The 16,325-nt window shown below is 38.9% G+C and overlaps 1 protein-coding gene across 1 annotated transcript in view; it reads right to left on the reverse strand.

Annotated features, from left to right (window-relative positions):
• LPIN2 (lipin 2) overlaps positions 1-16,117 on the reverse strand; it is a 61,706-nt gene extending 45,589 nt beyond the window's left edge. The window contains exon 1 of the mRNA XM_021686042.1: positions 15,775-16,117. Within this exon, the coding sequence (XP_021541717.1) occupies positions 15,775-15,885 (111 nt within the window). The 5' untranslated portion in view covers positions 15,886-16,117. The remainder of the gene's footprint in view (positions 1-15,774) is intronic.
• Between the last annotated feature and the right edge of the window lie 208 nt (positions 16,118-16,325).

The raw sequence follows: 16,325 nt of genomic DNA on the forward strand, positions 1-16,325 counted from the left end.
GGAAGTGGGCCCTCACTAGGAACTAAAATTGGCCAGCACCTTATCTTGGACTTCCCAGTCCCCAAAACTGTGAGAAATAAATGTTGTTTAAACCACCCATCTGTGGTATTTTGTTATGGCAGCCTGAACTAAGACACGTTATCTTCTTAAACATCATAACTGCCCTACTGTTTTTCAATGTTGGGGTACTTCACTGACAAAGACTCACTCCTTTCACCAAGAAGTTCATAACTGTATCAGACAGCCCTAGTTACTATGTCCACTAGAACTCACAATGGATATGCGCCACCCTCCTCTAAATGATACCACTTACACCGAAGAGTTTGTTGTACAACCATAACTAGGTCTCATCTATTCTGGGCTAAACATTCTTCTTCCTTAAAATATCTAAAATGACTGGGTTTACTTTCACTTTTATGACAAACTAGAGAACTTTCTTTAAATGGGAGATCCAAAACTAGACACAGTGGTGCAGATAGACCTGACTGATATACAATGTATACAATGTAAAGTGTGTTTAGGTGCAGGCACTGGCTCCCATGGGCTGGGTTAAATATTGGGAGCTCCCAAGACAGGGAGGCACTTACTGATCACTAAACTAAAAATGGGAAGAATCAGAAGACAGTAACTAAAATACTTATCAGAAACTAAATGGCCCTTTATGCATAAAATTCAATAGATTTCAATCAGTCCTTCATGAATAAAATTCAATAGTGTCCACTATCAGATTTTTCTTATCAAATATTTTAAAGTAAACATACACTAGTATCTGGAATAAATGAGTAGCTTTCAAGATTCAATTATTTACCAAAAATTTAAAGATTTGTTTAGCAGCTTTTCCTGAGCATCAGAGAAACTAAATAAACCATCATAATATGTAGTAGAGATTTATAAATGGAATCCATCAGTAAATAGGTTCAAGTACAGATCCTCTTCCTATAAAAACTGCCCCACATTATTTAAAGGTGATATGTTCAAAAATAATTTTTGCTAAGGAAAAGAGATATAGGCATTATTAAAAAACACAATTTCTAAATTGTGATCAATACAAAAATGGATACATTCCAAACCACTCATATATCATCAAAATCTGTCTCCTAAGTTTTAAGTTTACCTTCATATATTTATTCAATACTATTAACTAGTTAGCAGTACTACTACTAACAAACACAACTACAGGTGTTACAATGTCCATCACATGTCAAGTGCTATGTAAGCCTGTACTTCAGTTCCTGAATGTTAGAGATCAATATTCCCATTTATATGAGGAAACTGAGGTTCAGCACTGTCCAATGTCACCACACTAAGTGGTAAAGGTGATATTCAAACTCAAGTCTGATTCTAGAGCCCTTGTCCTTAACCGCATCTCTAAGTGATAGAAATGCTCTAAGCACGGATCCCAAAAGCCTTGATGAGACCGCCCCCCCCCTCCGGATTTCTTGTTGCAAGTGGGCTGCTTTTAGCAACTGGAATATTATTTTTACTTAAGGCTGCTTGGCCCTCCAAGTCTCCTCTACACGCTGTCACCAGAGGTAGCACTGAATACTATTTCCTGCTAGGCCTGCATTTCAAGATTAGGAAGCAGACTTCCTGGGAGATCACGTGTGGTCGGGGCTTGTGGACAGAGACGAACAGCTTTTATCCAAGAACCTGCCCTGAACATTCTAACCTTCTGCTCACAGATGTGAGGAGTGTGCTATGAGGGAACAGGAACTTCTAGATACTTCAGCAAACAAACACCAGAACACTGTTGCCTTGTACACATTCCAGCTTACACCTATGCTCCTAGACCAACCTCCTCCAGGCATCCAAGCTTATATTCTGCCTTTGAGTAGCACTTACTATTTTTTAAGAACTTTCTCAAACATACTTCATTTGATCTTCAAAAAGAGAATTTAGGTTATATAAGACAGACATTTTTCATTTCATTTTACATTTAGGCTGAGAAAAAAGGTATTTATTTTCCATTATTATTCACTAGAACCCAGCTGTACTGTGACTCAGGATCCCAACCTTCTTGCTACTTCCCACAGTAACTTAAATCATGGCCTCTCAAGGTGAGCTGGTAACCCTGAGGACAAGAGATCTCAGGGCTGAACTCAAGTTGTACTTAAGTCCTACAGTCCTCCAGGAATTCCAGAGTCTCTTAAAGGTAGCCAAGCATGAACTGGAGGGCACTATCAGCTGAGAACTGAACTCTGAAAAAAGTAAGGAGATGAAAAGCTGCAAGGGCAGACACAGAAGCACCTGCTGAAAGCTTCTCCCTAGTCTGGGAGGTCAGGCATTTGCGAATGAAAAGTCCCCCAGAGGACTTGCCCACATCCTGTCAAGACATTTTCTAACATTTACTTGGTGGCCAGCAGACAATATGGAGATCACAAAGAACTAAATGAGGTTCAAGTTGGCCAGACATTTGTAATGGAAAACTATACAAAATAGTACTACCTCTGAGTGAGAACAGACAACTGACACTAAGCCTGAAAAGGAACCCAGCTTTCCTGGAGAAGCCACTCTTGGCCATTTAAATTCAAATAAATGCCTTACTTTGTACCACTCAGCTTTTTAATCCCCCATCATAACAAAATGCTAATTTGTTTAATTTTTCTTATTTTATAAACAGCTGCCTTAAGAACAGGAAATAGCTGCAGCATAAGGAACAGCCCTTTCCCTTGGTGAGGGAAGGGCCTTACCCCAGGGCTCCAAAGTAGATGGTGCAGTAAGGCCCATCTGATTTCCTTGAAACTAAAGTCCATGAGGAAATGCTGACAGCTGCACCTCTAAACTGCACTGCCCTGAAGTCTCCTCAAGATCACAGCAGGTCCCCTTCTGTCCCGCGATTGTGGAAACAGGGCTCTCCTTCATTTCTAGGACCATTCAGTCCCCGTGTACAGAATCTGTAAACTAAAACCCAGTGTCTCCCAGCAAAATTCCGGAGTACTGTACAACAATTCAAATAAGAGACAGCACAGCTCTAAAGGCAGAAGAAGTGCAGAGGAGACTGAAAATCAGTAGGACCTGTGACAGACCCAAGGCGATGCTAAGGGAAAGGAAGCAGCTGGTTAGGATCACGCCACAATTTCTAGACAAGAGCTAGAAATACATCTGGCACATAGATGGGATTCAGTAAATACTGCTGAATGAAGAAACCAACTTAAATATGGAAATAAAAAGGGCAGACTTGGTGGGGAACTTCCTACTAAGGCTAAACTTCAAAAATTTTTACTTATTGCACTGGTTCAAAATTCTGTGTTTATGAAAATCATCCTTAACAGTTTTTTGAAATGCAAATTTTCTTGAATTTTTTTGAAGTTTAATAACTAATTATGAAGATGACCCAGGTTAGGGAAGCATAGCTCCACGTAAAAGCAAGAGATCCTATAATAAAATTCCATGCCTGTTTTTGCTACCTCCAAAATCAGTCTATCATAAAATGAACTATAAGAAGGCTTAAAGCCTTGGCTGCTGTCTTGGATCTTTCTTTAGAGAAGATGTACAGGGGAATTCTAGAAATCTATCGGAGCTGGGGTCTAGCCTCAGAAGATTCTTTCCTGAGACACAGATTTAGCCAGGATGAGGTGTTCTTTGGAGGATCTGGTTTCTAGTCAGTTCCCTGTAGACTTTGAGGTGTCTTTCTAGAGAACAACAACCCTATCACCTCCCTTGTTTGAAGGCACAGTCACGGACTGTTTTAGGTCTAACCAACTTTTTTCCCTGCTAAGCGAAGAAAACTGACAAGGACCACACTGCAAGGTTACTATTTCCAAAGAGTAGTCCTCTGACCACCTGTAACAGAATCAAGTTTTGGTGCTGAAGAATGTAGATTCCCGGACCCCAATCCAGACATAAAAAACTGAAAGTGGGGTCTTAAGGATCGGTTCTCCATGATTCTAATAGGCATCCAGGTTTGGGAACTAACTCAGTCTCTACTGCATGAACTTTGTCCTCCCAGTCCTGATTCAGCTTGGGAAAACCGAGTATCCTGACCTTTAAGGCGTATCTATTACCTTGACGTGTAACCCAAACTAAATAGACCTTGAATTTTGTATATTCTAATAAACAGCTGACCTGATCATTTCATAAGACTTGAATTCTAGACTGGCAGTGGTTCTCTAAAAAAATTTTAAGATTTTATTTTTTTTGTAATCTCTACACCCAATGTGGGGCTCCAACTTAAGACCCCGAGATCAAGAGTCACATGCTCTACCAACTGAGCCAGTCAGGTACCCCTCATTTATAAAAATTCTGATCTGGGAAGATTGCTCTCCTAGCAGTTCCTTCCTTAATTTTAACCCAATACTATTCAACATCAACCTTCAGGATAGATAGGTGAGAAGAGGAAATTTTCTGACCCGATATTCCTGCTTTGGAATTTGAACAGATCCATGATGCAACAGCTAGATCAGAGGGTAATTATAAGGCTCCCTGGATCACAATGATTTCATCTTTCAGAAAACCCTCCAAACAAAGGGGTAAATAAATCCCTAGTAACCATATCTGGGCTTTGGGACTTAGACCTTGGCACCAGCTGACTAATGGGGTAGGGAGACCTCTGACCCAGACAAAGTGTGTATAGAGAGCCAAAGCAACAAGAATCTAGCTGGGCTGAGCTACTTGAGCAATAATCCAGAAGGCCCACCAGCTCAAGACACTGAGATGCCACAGAGCCCCACACCTTGCCCTCTCATCACTTCTCTGACTCATGAATGGTCGTAAGTTTCTTTGTTTGCTTGGCTGGTTCAGTGTCCATTTCTGATGTTTACCAACAAAGGACTTAAATACAGCTAGGTGGATACTGATTCTGACCTGATAAAGCCACTTGGAACTCTCTACAACCTGCCCTCCCCACCACCAAAAAAACACCCTGAGAAAACTAGTGAAAGCCTTCTTCCCCTGAACAACTCAGAACTTTTTTTTTTTTTTTAAAGTATAGTCAACACACAAGCTTACATTAATTTCAGGTGTACAACATAGTGATTTGACATTTTTTTTTTTTTTTTAAGTTTGGGTTTTTTTTTTTTTTTTTAATGAGAAAACATGAGGCTGGCCTTAAGTTTTGGCCGGTGAGTCGATAAATTCAGATTTCTAATCTGTCACGACATATTCTCTTCAAGGAAGTTTGCAAGCACAGATTTCTGCTTACTGAGCTCACTTCTCTGTGATTTCACCATGCTCACTAGCTGCAAAGTGGACGAACAATTATCTTGGGCTGAGTAAAGTTGAAAAAAGGGAAGATACTTTGCCGCTACAGCAAGATACATTTTTTTCCCAAGTGGTGGTCCCAAGTTTTACTAGAATATTTGCTTTGACTTTTCAGCAGGTACAACTGAAGGAAGGACTGTGTCCCCTATTTAATGTTCAAAAACCATCAATTCCCTACTTTCCACCCCAGTTACTGGCCTAATAATTTTTTGGACAATCCTCCAAAATCCAAACTAAGTTTTCTTCTCAATCTATCCAGCTACTACTGTTGGCTGTTAATCTAATATTTCATAAGAAAGAAGAGATGGGAAGAGATGGGAATAAAGTATGCCCACACAGAGCACAATCCAAAAGAAGATCAAAAAGAAGATCAAAAAGAGATGGGGCGAGGAGGCATGGGCTCAATGGTTAAGAAAGCCGCAGGCAGCAAGGGGTCTGTGGCTAGGTGCATCCAGGGAGCCCCGCCCTGCCCTTTCCCTACCACAGCACAAAGGCACTCACCACAGTACCCCACCTCCAAAGTTCCGACAAAGAAAGATGGGTTGTATGCTTCATGGTCTCCCCAAAACCTGGCACAATGCCTAGCAATGAGAGGTTTTTAATGAGTATTTTCGGACCAACAAATGTATGAATCAATGAATGCAAGATCCAGTGAACAGAATCAGCAAGGAGAGAGAGAAATATACACAATGTTTTGTACTGTAACCTAAATAAGAGAGAAATTCAAGAAGTAAATGAAGATATGTGTGTATATATACACATAGCCACACATTAAGAAAAATGCCAAGAATAGTGGGGGCCAACCCAATGTTTCAAAACCAATGCTCAGATATTCTGAAACCAATGCTTTTCTCCAGATGCTAGTTAAGACTTCACCGAAAAAAACTTGCATAAATCTGGTGTATGTGAGTGACAATTAAAAATGACACCCACCTTCGATGGGTAAATCTAAAAATATCCCCGTGAGAACAAATGACATCTGTGCAGATCACTCTGAAGAACACAGGGCAGCCCCAGAGCAACTTGTAGAAGAGACCCCTGGCTGGTCTGTCAGGGGAAGTCAGTATGCGGAAGTCAGCTGAAGCTGAGGTAAGGCAGAAGGTGACAATGATCATACCATGACCAAAGACTATTATAGAAAACAGGGTGAAACAGAACTTAGGTTATCATTTCCTACTAGCGAGTCTACTTACATGAAAATGCCCAACATTAGAATTCTATAAGGCACAGCCTTCAAGGTAAATAGCTGGTGGCAACAGTTTCATTTTCCTAATGCTCAGCAATTTAACAAAATATTCACCTCTTAAAGCAACAGAATTGGCACAGAGCAAGGAAAACTAAATGTTCAATTTTACACATATCTTTAGATTTCACTACACATAATGAAGTACGTGTTCCTTGCGTAGATCCTAAAGTGGCTAGCAGCACACTAGGAAAGGTGGGCCCTAACTACTTGCCTCAACCCTCGTATCACTCCTGTGACCAAAATCGTTTCAGACTATTGCAGCTCTATAAAATTTAACAGTTCTTGTATTTCTCTTCATCACTTCTCCCTTTGTTTCCCAAATTACAGAATAATGCTTGAAACGAAGGCAGTCTCTGATAATTTAGTTCATGCTTTTTCCTGTCATAAATATGCCCTAAAATATGCCCAATCTACTTGTATATGAGGTGACAGATTATGTTACAGGAACATTTAACCTGACTGGAGACTAGAGAGAAACACAGAAGTGAAATCATTAAGAAATGTAATGAGTTTAAGATTCCATTTATAGTTAATAATGAAAGACATTAAACTATTACTTAGTCAACATTAGTTTAATGGTTATACCTATCAGCATATACAAACTTCTGGCTAAATGTTCATGCCAAGTCTGCTATGAAATGCAATTTTAAAATTTCAAATAGCTATACCTTGACCTATTCAAAATCAATTCTTTTTTTAAAGAATGAAGGTGTACTGGGGCGCCTGGATGGCTCAGTCGTTAAACGTCTGCCTTTGGCTCGGGTCGTGATCCCGGGATCCTGGGATCCAGTCCCGTATCAGGCTCCCTATTCTGCGGAAAGCCTGTTTCTCCCTCTCCCACTACCCCCTGCTTGTGTTCTCTCTCTCACTGTGTCTCTCTCTGTCAAATAAATAAAATCTTAAAAAAAAGAATGAAGGTGTACTCTACATAGACTAAAATTAACCCTTTTCTAGTGTACAGTTTTAACCATGCAATCACGTAATAACCACCATAATCAAAATATAGAACTAGATCCTTTCCCAAAATGCCCCCCTGCCCCTCTGTAGTCCATACTTTTCCCCCATCCCCTGCCAACCACTGATCTGTTTTCTGTCTCTATAATCCTTGTCTTTTCTAGAATGTCACATAAATGAAACTATATAGTATGTAGCCTTCTGAATATGGCTTCTCTCACCTAGCATAATGCATTTGAAATTAATCAGTATTGTGGCAGGTATCAGCATTTTGTCTCCTGGTGTTAAGTACATAGTATCCCACTACTCAGATGTTCCAAAGTTTGTTTATTCATCTAGCAGCTGAAAGACATCTGGCTTGTTTCCAGTTTTATGGCGATTACAAATAAAGCCATCAAAAACATTTGTATACAGGCTTTTGTGTGAACATAATTTCATTTCATTGGGTAAATAACTTAGGAATGGGACTGCTTTAGATGTATTTTTGCAAGGCTGATTTTGCAGCTATTGTTTTTAAAATATCTTTGGTGTCCTGGGAGAAGTTTGCTATTAAAATAAATCCTTTAAATTATTTTACAAAGTGGTAATAACTTAATTGTTTTACAAGTTTGGCTTTTCATATGTGGGAGTTACTTAAAATAGAGATTCACTTACACGGGTGAAAATTCAAACTCTTTAATTACTCACACTATAACTTTTTAAGCTATGCATATCCTTGAAAAAACACATATAACCTAACCTACAATTCAGATGTTTTGCTCCATATTCTTCCTAGTGTTAGCCATGCGAAAGTGATGGGGGGAAAGAGAGAAGAGGGCAAAACATCCATCCCTTCCAAATGCCATTTTATATACCTCATCTCATTTAATCTTCACAATTAGGTGAGGTAAATGCCATATGCATTGTAGTAGCAAGAAAACTGGGGCTCAACTTACATGGAGACAAAGCAATTTACATAGAGCCAAATAGTTACACTGTGATTCACAGACAAAAGCTCAGATATGTCTGTCTCAAATGCCCAGGCTTTTTACTGTATCTTGGGACCATAAGCTCCTAAAAACACTAATGCTAAGTTTAGTAATTTTCAAGGCCATGTGTAAGTAGGAATTTCATAAATGCTTTTAGAAGGCCATGAGGATTCTTCCACATGCTATCATACATGAAAAATGTTAAGCTTTCTATTATGAGTAGCCCTAAAGGTATGACTACATTATAGTCATAAATGTTTAATTTTTTTTTTTTTAATTTTTAAAATTTATTTATTTGACAGAGAGAGACAGAGAGGGAACACAAGCAGGGGGACTGGGGGAGGGAGAAGCAGGTTTCCCGGCGAGCAGGGAACCCGATGCAGGGCTCGATCCCAGGACCCTGGGATCATGACCTGAGCCAAAGGCAGACGCTTAACGACTGAGCCACCGAGGCACCCCAATTGTTATAAATATGTTTTAAGGAAGATGTTCTCATCCTAAACTTTCTAGGATAAGACAACTGTGGCTAACCTATTTTGGTGGTGATCACTGATAACTATAAGCAACTCTAAGATAAAACAGGAAATTTGATTGTTACGCTCACTTTCACATATGAAAAGCAAACAATCTCAGCAGGTTTCTAAGGAAACCATATGCTGTATTTTCAATGATGACTATCACTTTAGTCCACACACTGGTAGGATACAATTTCCTTTGAAACATTCTGACTTTATTTGAAGTTCTATTTACTCACTGACCTAGATGTCAGGAATTGACATCATGACCCTTCTACAGTTGAAATAACAGCCGTGAGACTGGGAACAAATAAACATGTTCCTGTAGTTTGTAGGTCTAGGGAAAGACATGTTAAACTAAATTCATCTTCTTCTCATGTCCCCCCCCAAAACCTCAGTTAATATCACTGATGAATTAAGTTGACATTTAAAACTTGTCCCAATTGTGTTAAGTCCTTGGGTTGAAAGTCCCTCAACCCCCATCATACAGTACCCTGTTAAGTTCAGGTAGGAACGTGCCAGATGAATTACTCCAGTAGAATGTGAAGGTCACTGCACCTACTTTAACCAACTTTACAGCTACTAACTTAACAAGCACGTGTGGGCCTAAAGTTCACAGTCTAAACATCCTCGACAACCCCAGGCTGAAGGGTTTATTGTCAAGTCTGATAGACCAAGTACCTGCTTTAGAAAGAATGCTGTGCTTTAGAGAAAAAGAATGCAGATTGCCTTATCAAAAAGAAGATAATTCAAGGATTAAAATAAATTTGGCTTTAGTGAAATTGTGAACTTTCTGTCATTTGAGTGGGTTGTATATATACTAATATACACATGGCCTCCCTGTGCATTCAAACCACTAACACTGCCTCAAGTACACTCAATTTCTCTGACAAGTTTTGTAAAAATGCTGGCCATAAGACTGAACTGGCTTCCCACTCCACTACAAAAAACTGGGGACTTTCTCTCCTAGCTGGCTGAGTTCCCTTAGTTAGAAGGGGTAGGAGTGACATAGAAATTCTTTTCAGTGTAAGAAATGATGACTAACCCAGGAATAGAAAACAATGATGATTCAACAACAAAGGGAGTATTCATCAACGAAGACTACTTAACAAAGCCACAAGACCTTTGGGTCCACAATGTACCTAACAGATCTATATCCCAAAGCTATCATTCCCCAAGTCTGATTAATCATAAATACCTGGGAAGCTTCTAAAAATACAATTTCCTAGAGGGAAGGCTAAAACAAACCCTGTGGTATTAGACTAGAATCAGAAGTCTCCATGGACAGATGCGCAAATATTGATGTGTTTATACCTGGGCTAGAATGCACATTTAACATCCTAGCTTTCTCTGTTAAGAGGAGTACTAGAATCAAGGACACTGTAGAAGCAACAAGCACACCTAGAGCCCAGATCTTGGTTTCTAAATACCATTCTCTACTAAAAAGAACCAGGGCTCCTTGGAGAAGTAGTTAATCCCAGGGCTGGAGTCAAGGAAATACAAGTTGATGCTGGAGTATCTAATAGTGCCAGAAAGTATGAAATTGTTCAAAATCAAGAAAATAGGGATAGGTTAAAGGAACACAGGAACTAACGTGAAAGAGCTCCCAATGGCTAGAGCTAACACAATTTGAGCAACTGAATAGTGACAGTATTTGATTATTACCTACAGGATAAAATACTCATGAGTCCACACGGACATAAGTTAATAAATAAGTAGGGAGAAGGGGCAGCTTTCTCTTAAAGATGAATTCCAAATAATACAGAATGAGGGAGATAGAAAACCACTATTAGAATACCACAGTAATAACTATGGCATGCAATGGATGTTAAAAATAGAGGACAAAAGTTTGAAGAGAAATAGGATGTTTGTATATTCTCAAAGTCTCCCCCCAATATTTTGCAGTATTCATTACAAAAGGAAAAACATTAACTTCACAGTACAGAAACCTGCCAGATACCACCTTAATCAAGTGAATCAGGGAAACTTCACCAGGAATAAAACATATCGCCATCACGGAACTCCTGATATGACATCATGTCTGCAGTATTCTTCCCAAAAATACATGACCTCCATCTAATTAGGAGGCAATATCAGACAAACTCAAACTGAGGGAAATTCAACAAAATAGCTGACCAGTACTCACTAAAAGTGTTAAGGTCACAAAACACAAGGAAAGACTGAGGAACTGTCACTGCCAGACTACTGTGACATTACCAAGAGCAAGCTGGGATTTTGGATTTGATCCCAAAACAGAAAAATGACTTTAGTGGAAAAAAAAAATACGAATAAAGTCTGTAGTTTAGTTTTAGTTTTTTTTTTTTTTTAAGATTTATTTATTTTAGAGAGAGCATGCGAGCGAGTGTGAGCAGTGGACATGAGGGGCAGAGGGAGAGAGAGAGAAATCCCCAAGCCAACTCCTCACCGAGCACGGAGCCTGACTTGGGCTCAATCCCAGGACCCTGAGATCATAACCTGAGCTGAAATTAAGAGTCGGACACTTAACCAGCTGAGCCACCCAGACACCCCTGTAGTTATACTAAAAACAATTCTTAGGCTCCAGTACCCCCTTTTAATTGTTAAATCTGTTTTGTTTTTGTTTTTTGGTTTTTTGTTTTTGGTGTATATTTGAAGTTCAGTAAGGGTTCCAGGGGTTGGTCAGACTTGGGTATCATTGTCCCTGGCTGCCACTTGAATCACTGAGGAGTTCTGAGGAATCCTGATGACCAGGCCACCGCCCGTAGATTCTAAGTACAAGTACTTTTTAAAGCCCCAAGAGACCCCCAAATGGCAGCTTGTCAAGCTGTGTCTGAGGACTACAGGCAAGGGCATCAATGCCCAGTCCCCTCTTGAAAACTCACTGTACGGGGAACGAACAGAATTGAAGCGTGTACTTCCTATTCCTCTCCTGCCTCACTTTCCCGAAAGGAGGAATTCCTTTTCCAATAAGTTCTGAATTATCAGTCTATAATGGTTATGACTTCATGCTTTGTTAGACTATAAAAGATGACAGATGACTTCTATAATCTTAACTACTGCCCCTTGACCTCTAACTTACGATAGCCTCTATCTGCAGTTCAAGTGGAGTTAGATAAGTCTCAAAAGAATGCAGTAACATTCTGGAGATTACATAGCTCTCCCTTCAGGTTTTCCTGGGATTCACTTTAGGCAAATTTCTGATGAAGGTCTTTTCTACATAGATACAGCTAGGATTAAGACAGTACACCAAGGGCATACAAAGTTCTAAACATGATTTTTATCAGAGTTAATATGGTACTCTAATAACATTAAGATCAGTATACTTTTATTTCCACCCTTTGAAAAATATCTTCCCTAAGTATTCTAGGTTAAGCAAAGTAAAAGAGCTCAGACAATGATTCTAGATTATGCAACAGGTTTCAAAGGGACAGATAAGTATTTTTCTAGAACAAGCAGCAAGAGTGAATAACCAATAAAAATTATTTTCCCTACTTTCAATTAGATAAGAATGTATTAACACGAACAAAAATTATCTACTCTAGAATTGCTGTCTAAAATTTTTTCTTCAGTACAAATGGGTTGATTTTGAATATTTAATACCTAAGATGTGAATGTAAAACATTATATAAAAAGATACGCGTTTTTCCCAAGAGAGGTAAGATTTTTATTTAGATCCTTTCAGGCAGTTGTGTCCAAATCCTGTAGACTGGACCAACACCTGATTCATGTGTCATCTAAAAACAGTGACGGGATTACATCTTGTTTTTCCTATGCACAAAACTGCCTGACCAGCATCTGGATCAGACCTGCAATATTGGGATTATCCCAATCAACTGGGTGAAACAGCTAGGCTAACTGGGAGTATGTAATCAGAAACAAGGATGTGGGCAAACTAAAAGAGGCAGCATTTTTTTTTTTTTTTTAAGATTTTGTTTATTTGACAGAGTCCTAACGAGAGAGGGAACACAAGCAGGGGGAGTGGGAGAGGGAGAAGCAGGCTTCCCGTGAACAGGGAACCCGATGTGGGACTCGATCCCAGGACCCTGGGACCATGACCTGAGCCGAAGACAGTCGCTTAAGGACTGAGCCACCCAGGCGCCCCAAGAGGCAGCATTTTTATAGACATTTGCTGAAATCTGTCCAGTTGTGCTATTGTGCTACTCACAAACTCAGAGCAGCAAATAATTCAGACATATTAGTAAGTGCAAAAAAAAAAAAAAAAAATTGTCAGTATCTAGCAAAACCAGTGTGGCAGTGTGGCATAATTGATATTTGCTGAATGAAAAGAATTTTGTTTTCTTTATATTAACAGTTCAGTCATGTACTCTACAGCATTAGGGAATAGTTGTGTGTATGCATGTCTCTAAGTCATTTCTGACAACAGATGGGGGCATAAATATAAAAATGGATAATAAATAATTTTCAAAAAGCCTAAACATATTTCTGGCCACAGCCTCTATGCTACTCTCCACAAAATTCCTGAGCTCATCTGTGGCATCAGGATTAAAGAGGCAAATGAGTTGTGAAAACAGAAAGATTCTAGAATTTACTCCCCACAAACTGCCTACCTAGTAACACCACCATATTTCTGAGATGAAATAAAATTCTATGCAACTAAATGTTTAGTTTTGTGAACATTCCTGATGCTGGATTGGAGGAAAGTGTTTGGTTTTGGACCCATTCACCTAGTGCTATTCTAGGATTTTGGGCAGCAGGAAGTAATGACAAAATGTGCTAAGGGTGGGGGATTGAGGGGAGGCTTCCTCATCCCCCACTGAAGATTTCCTAACTCAGCATAAGACACTGCCCTAAGCCACATGCCCCGCCTATCGGGTGACTTGCTATCTTCTACTACCGTGTTTGTTAGTAAATCTTACTATAAAATGACATAAACATACAAAATTCTCTCTGAAAAAAATGAGCTTTTTGGACTTGACCACACTGGTGCCCAGGTCCTCTGAAAGAGCACAGAGGGATAAGGATGGAGAAGCACTGCCCACTTGCTTCCTGGAGTTCCCTGCAGCTAGCGGTGAGGACATGAAGACACAAGGTCAAGTTCTCACTTCTGCCCCATGAGCAGGTCCCACAGCCTCTGTGCATGGGTTCTCATCTCTAATAAGAATGTCCAGATGCTGTCTAGAGTCTCCACAGAAATACTTGATTCTAGAAGCATTTCCTAGGATTACAAGTTTGGCTAAGCACTCCTGTAGTACATGCTGCCCTAATTTAAAAATGCAATCAAGGTAGTTTAAAATAACCAGTGGAAAATAAGGCCAGCAGATTATTTTGGAACTTCAGGATACTGAAATATGAAATAATGTGGCCTTTTCCTTACCAAATAAAGGGATTATCTTCACTTGTTTAAAAATTATGGAAATTTCTTTTTCAACTGCTAATTTCTAACAAAGCACAAAAGGCTTCTCATGTTTTTAAATTATGAGACTTATACATTTATGTTCCAAACCCATAAAATCATCTCCTTTAAGATGGAGACATTCACCCAGGCAGTATATGAATAGTAAGGAGTGTCAGGGTCACTGAGGACTTGGACCCTGAAAACTAGGTTTTTCCCTGTCCCCCTTGCCACACACACACACACACACCCACACACCCACCCACCCAAGTTATAAAGTCTCTTACATCATCAGTACAGCTTATTAAGCAGATATCAAATCTAGCACCCTAACACTAGCCATTCAGAAAAATCAAAGTTTCTCTTGGGGCAGGGAGGTGACTCATGGGACTTCAATGTTCTGACATCAACATAAAAGGGAACTGTTAATAAAATGCAGTCTAATCGAATACCCGTTGACCTCTCTCTAGAAAACACCAGTATCAGGAAGCATAAGAACTTCTTCCTGAAATAGGTGGTTTGTGTGTATTAGTGCTGCTCAATAAAATAATTTTTTATATATTCGTAAAGATTCAACTATATGTATTATTCTCCCCACTGACCTTTACAACAAATGTGGGTGAATCCATATATACATAAACTCTACACTATTAAAAAGGAAATTTGAAAAGTAAATTGTTTCTCTCTGTATACCGGACTTCCTTTCATATTCAAACAACGTTCAGTTCCATTGGTTCCTGAGAACCCTGAACAAGTACACTTTCATCAACAAGTCCAAAAAGCAAAAAGCATACAAATGTGATAACATTTTTAAAGGTGACAAAAATTTATATAACTTTAAAATCAACGTGATTATGAGCCACAGATTTTAGAAATTATCCGGTTTTTACACTTGTTTTCATAAAAACATACATCCTTAATTTCCTAAGAAATACCTTTACCTCATGGTATTTACTTCAGATTTTTGAAGGAAAAGGTTCCACAGGTAGAGTTAAATTATATTGTCCTTAATCTACCTGATTTTATTTCCTTAATGCTGACTTCTAGAACTTAACACTTTTATGTGATTTATTTTGTATCTTGTCTACATTAAAAAAAAAAAAAAAAACACCTCAATTTGCATTTTGCCCACATGGCAAAGCTTACAATATTTTTTTTTGTAATCATAGGAGAAAGACTGCAGTCACTCTTTTGTATCATATTACCAGAATAAAATGCTAGTTTCAAATATTCAGTTTTCAAAAAATTTTGGCTAGGACAGTAAAAACCATAAAACTTTTTAAATGTTTTTTATTCCTCAACTACTGCACTTAGAAGCAAAAATGTAAAACCAGATATGTTTAGTTTGAAACCTAGTTTTAAAAAAATTCTGTTTAAAGCAGCAACCTCATTTTTTTCTAGGCAGAAAGTTATTTGTTAAATAATAAATTAAAAAAGTAGAAAGATGGTGTAGCATGGTGCTACATTTTCCAAAGAAAAGGCATTAGCCCTCTTCTCTTAGTATTACCCAGATTGAGCAAGCAAGCAAAGTCAACAGGACATTGGGTGCATGTAACTCACCAGGATACCAGCAGGGGCCTTTCCATGGTAAACACCTTCAGTTTTACTTAGTGAGTCTTCATGAACCTTCTCCTCCTCCTCATCTTTACTATCATCTTCTAAGTAAAACATCTTAAAACTGAACTAGCTTATCAAGCATGTCCTTTTTTCAGAGACAAAGTTACAGTCCTAAATTATCAAAACGGAAAGCCGCTCTGCTGACAAACTGAGAGCAAACTGTTTGCCGACACAGTAATATGGTTAAAACTGAAAGGAAATGGTTTAAAAAAAAAAAAAAAGCAATACATACACGACTTTACCAATAAGATTTGCTCAAAACGCCTCAACCCCTTCTCTCTGAAGGAGATAAGGAGGGGCATGGGACAGGCTGTGCCATGTGTTTACACTGATAGGTACCAAGTCCTGCCCAATCACATGACGGTCACTGCAGCTTCCATCACACAGGACAGGGATTGAGTTAATGATTCTCCAAATCAATCACATCCTCGTTTTTAGAAATAAAAACTATACATATAGAGAAGTAATCTTATAAAAAATTAATCATTTGAGGG

This window comes from Neomonachus schauinslandi, chromosome 14 (assembly GCF_002201575.2).
Source record: "Neomonachus schauinslandi chromosome 14, ASM220157v2, whole genome shotgun sequence".
Classification (NCBI taxonomy): domain Eukaryota; kingdom Metazoa; phylum Chordata; class Mammalia; order Carnivora; family Phocidae; genus Neomonachus; species Neomonachus schauinslandi.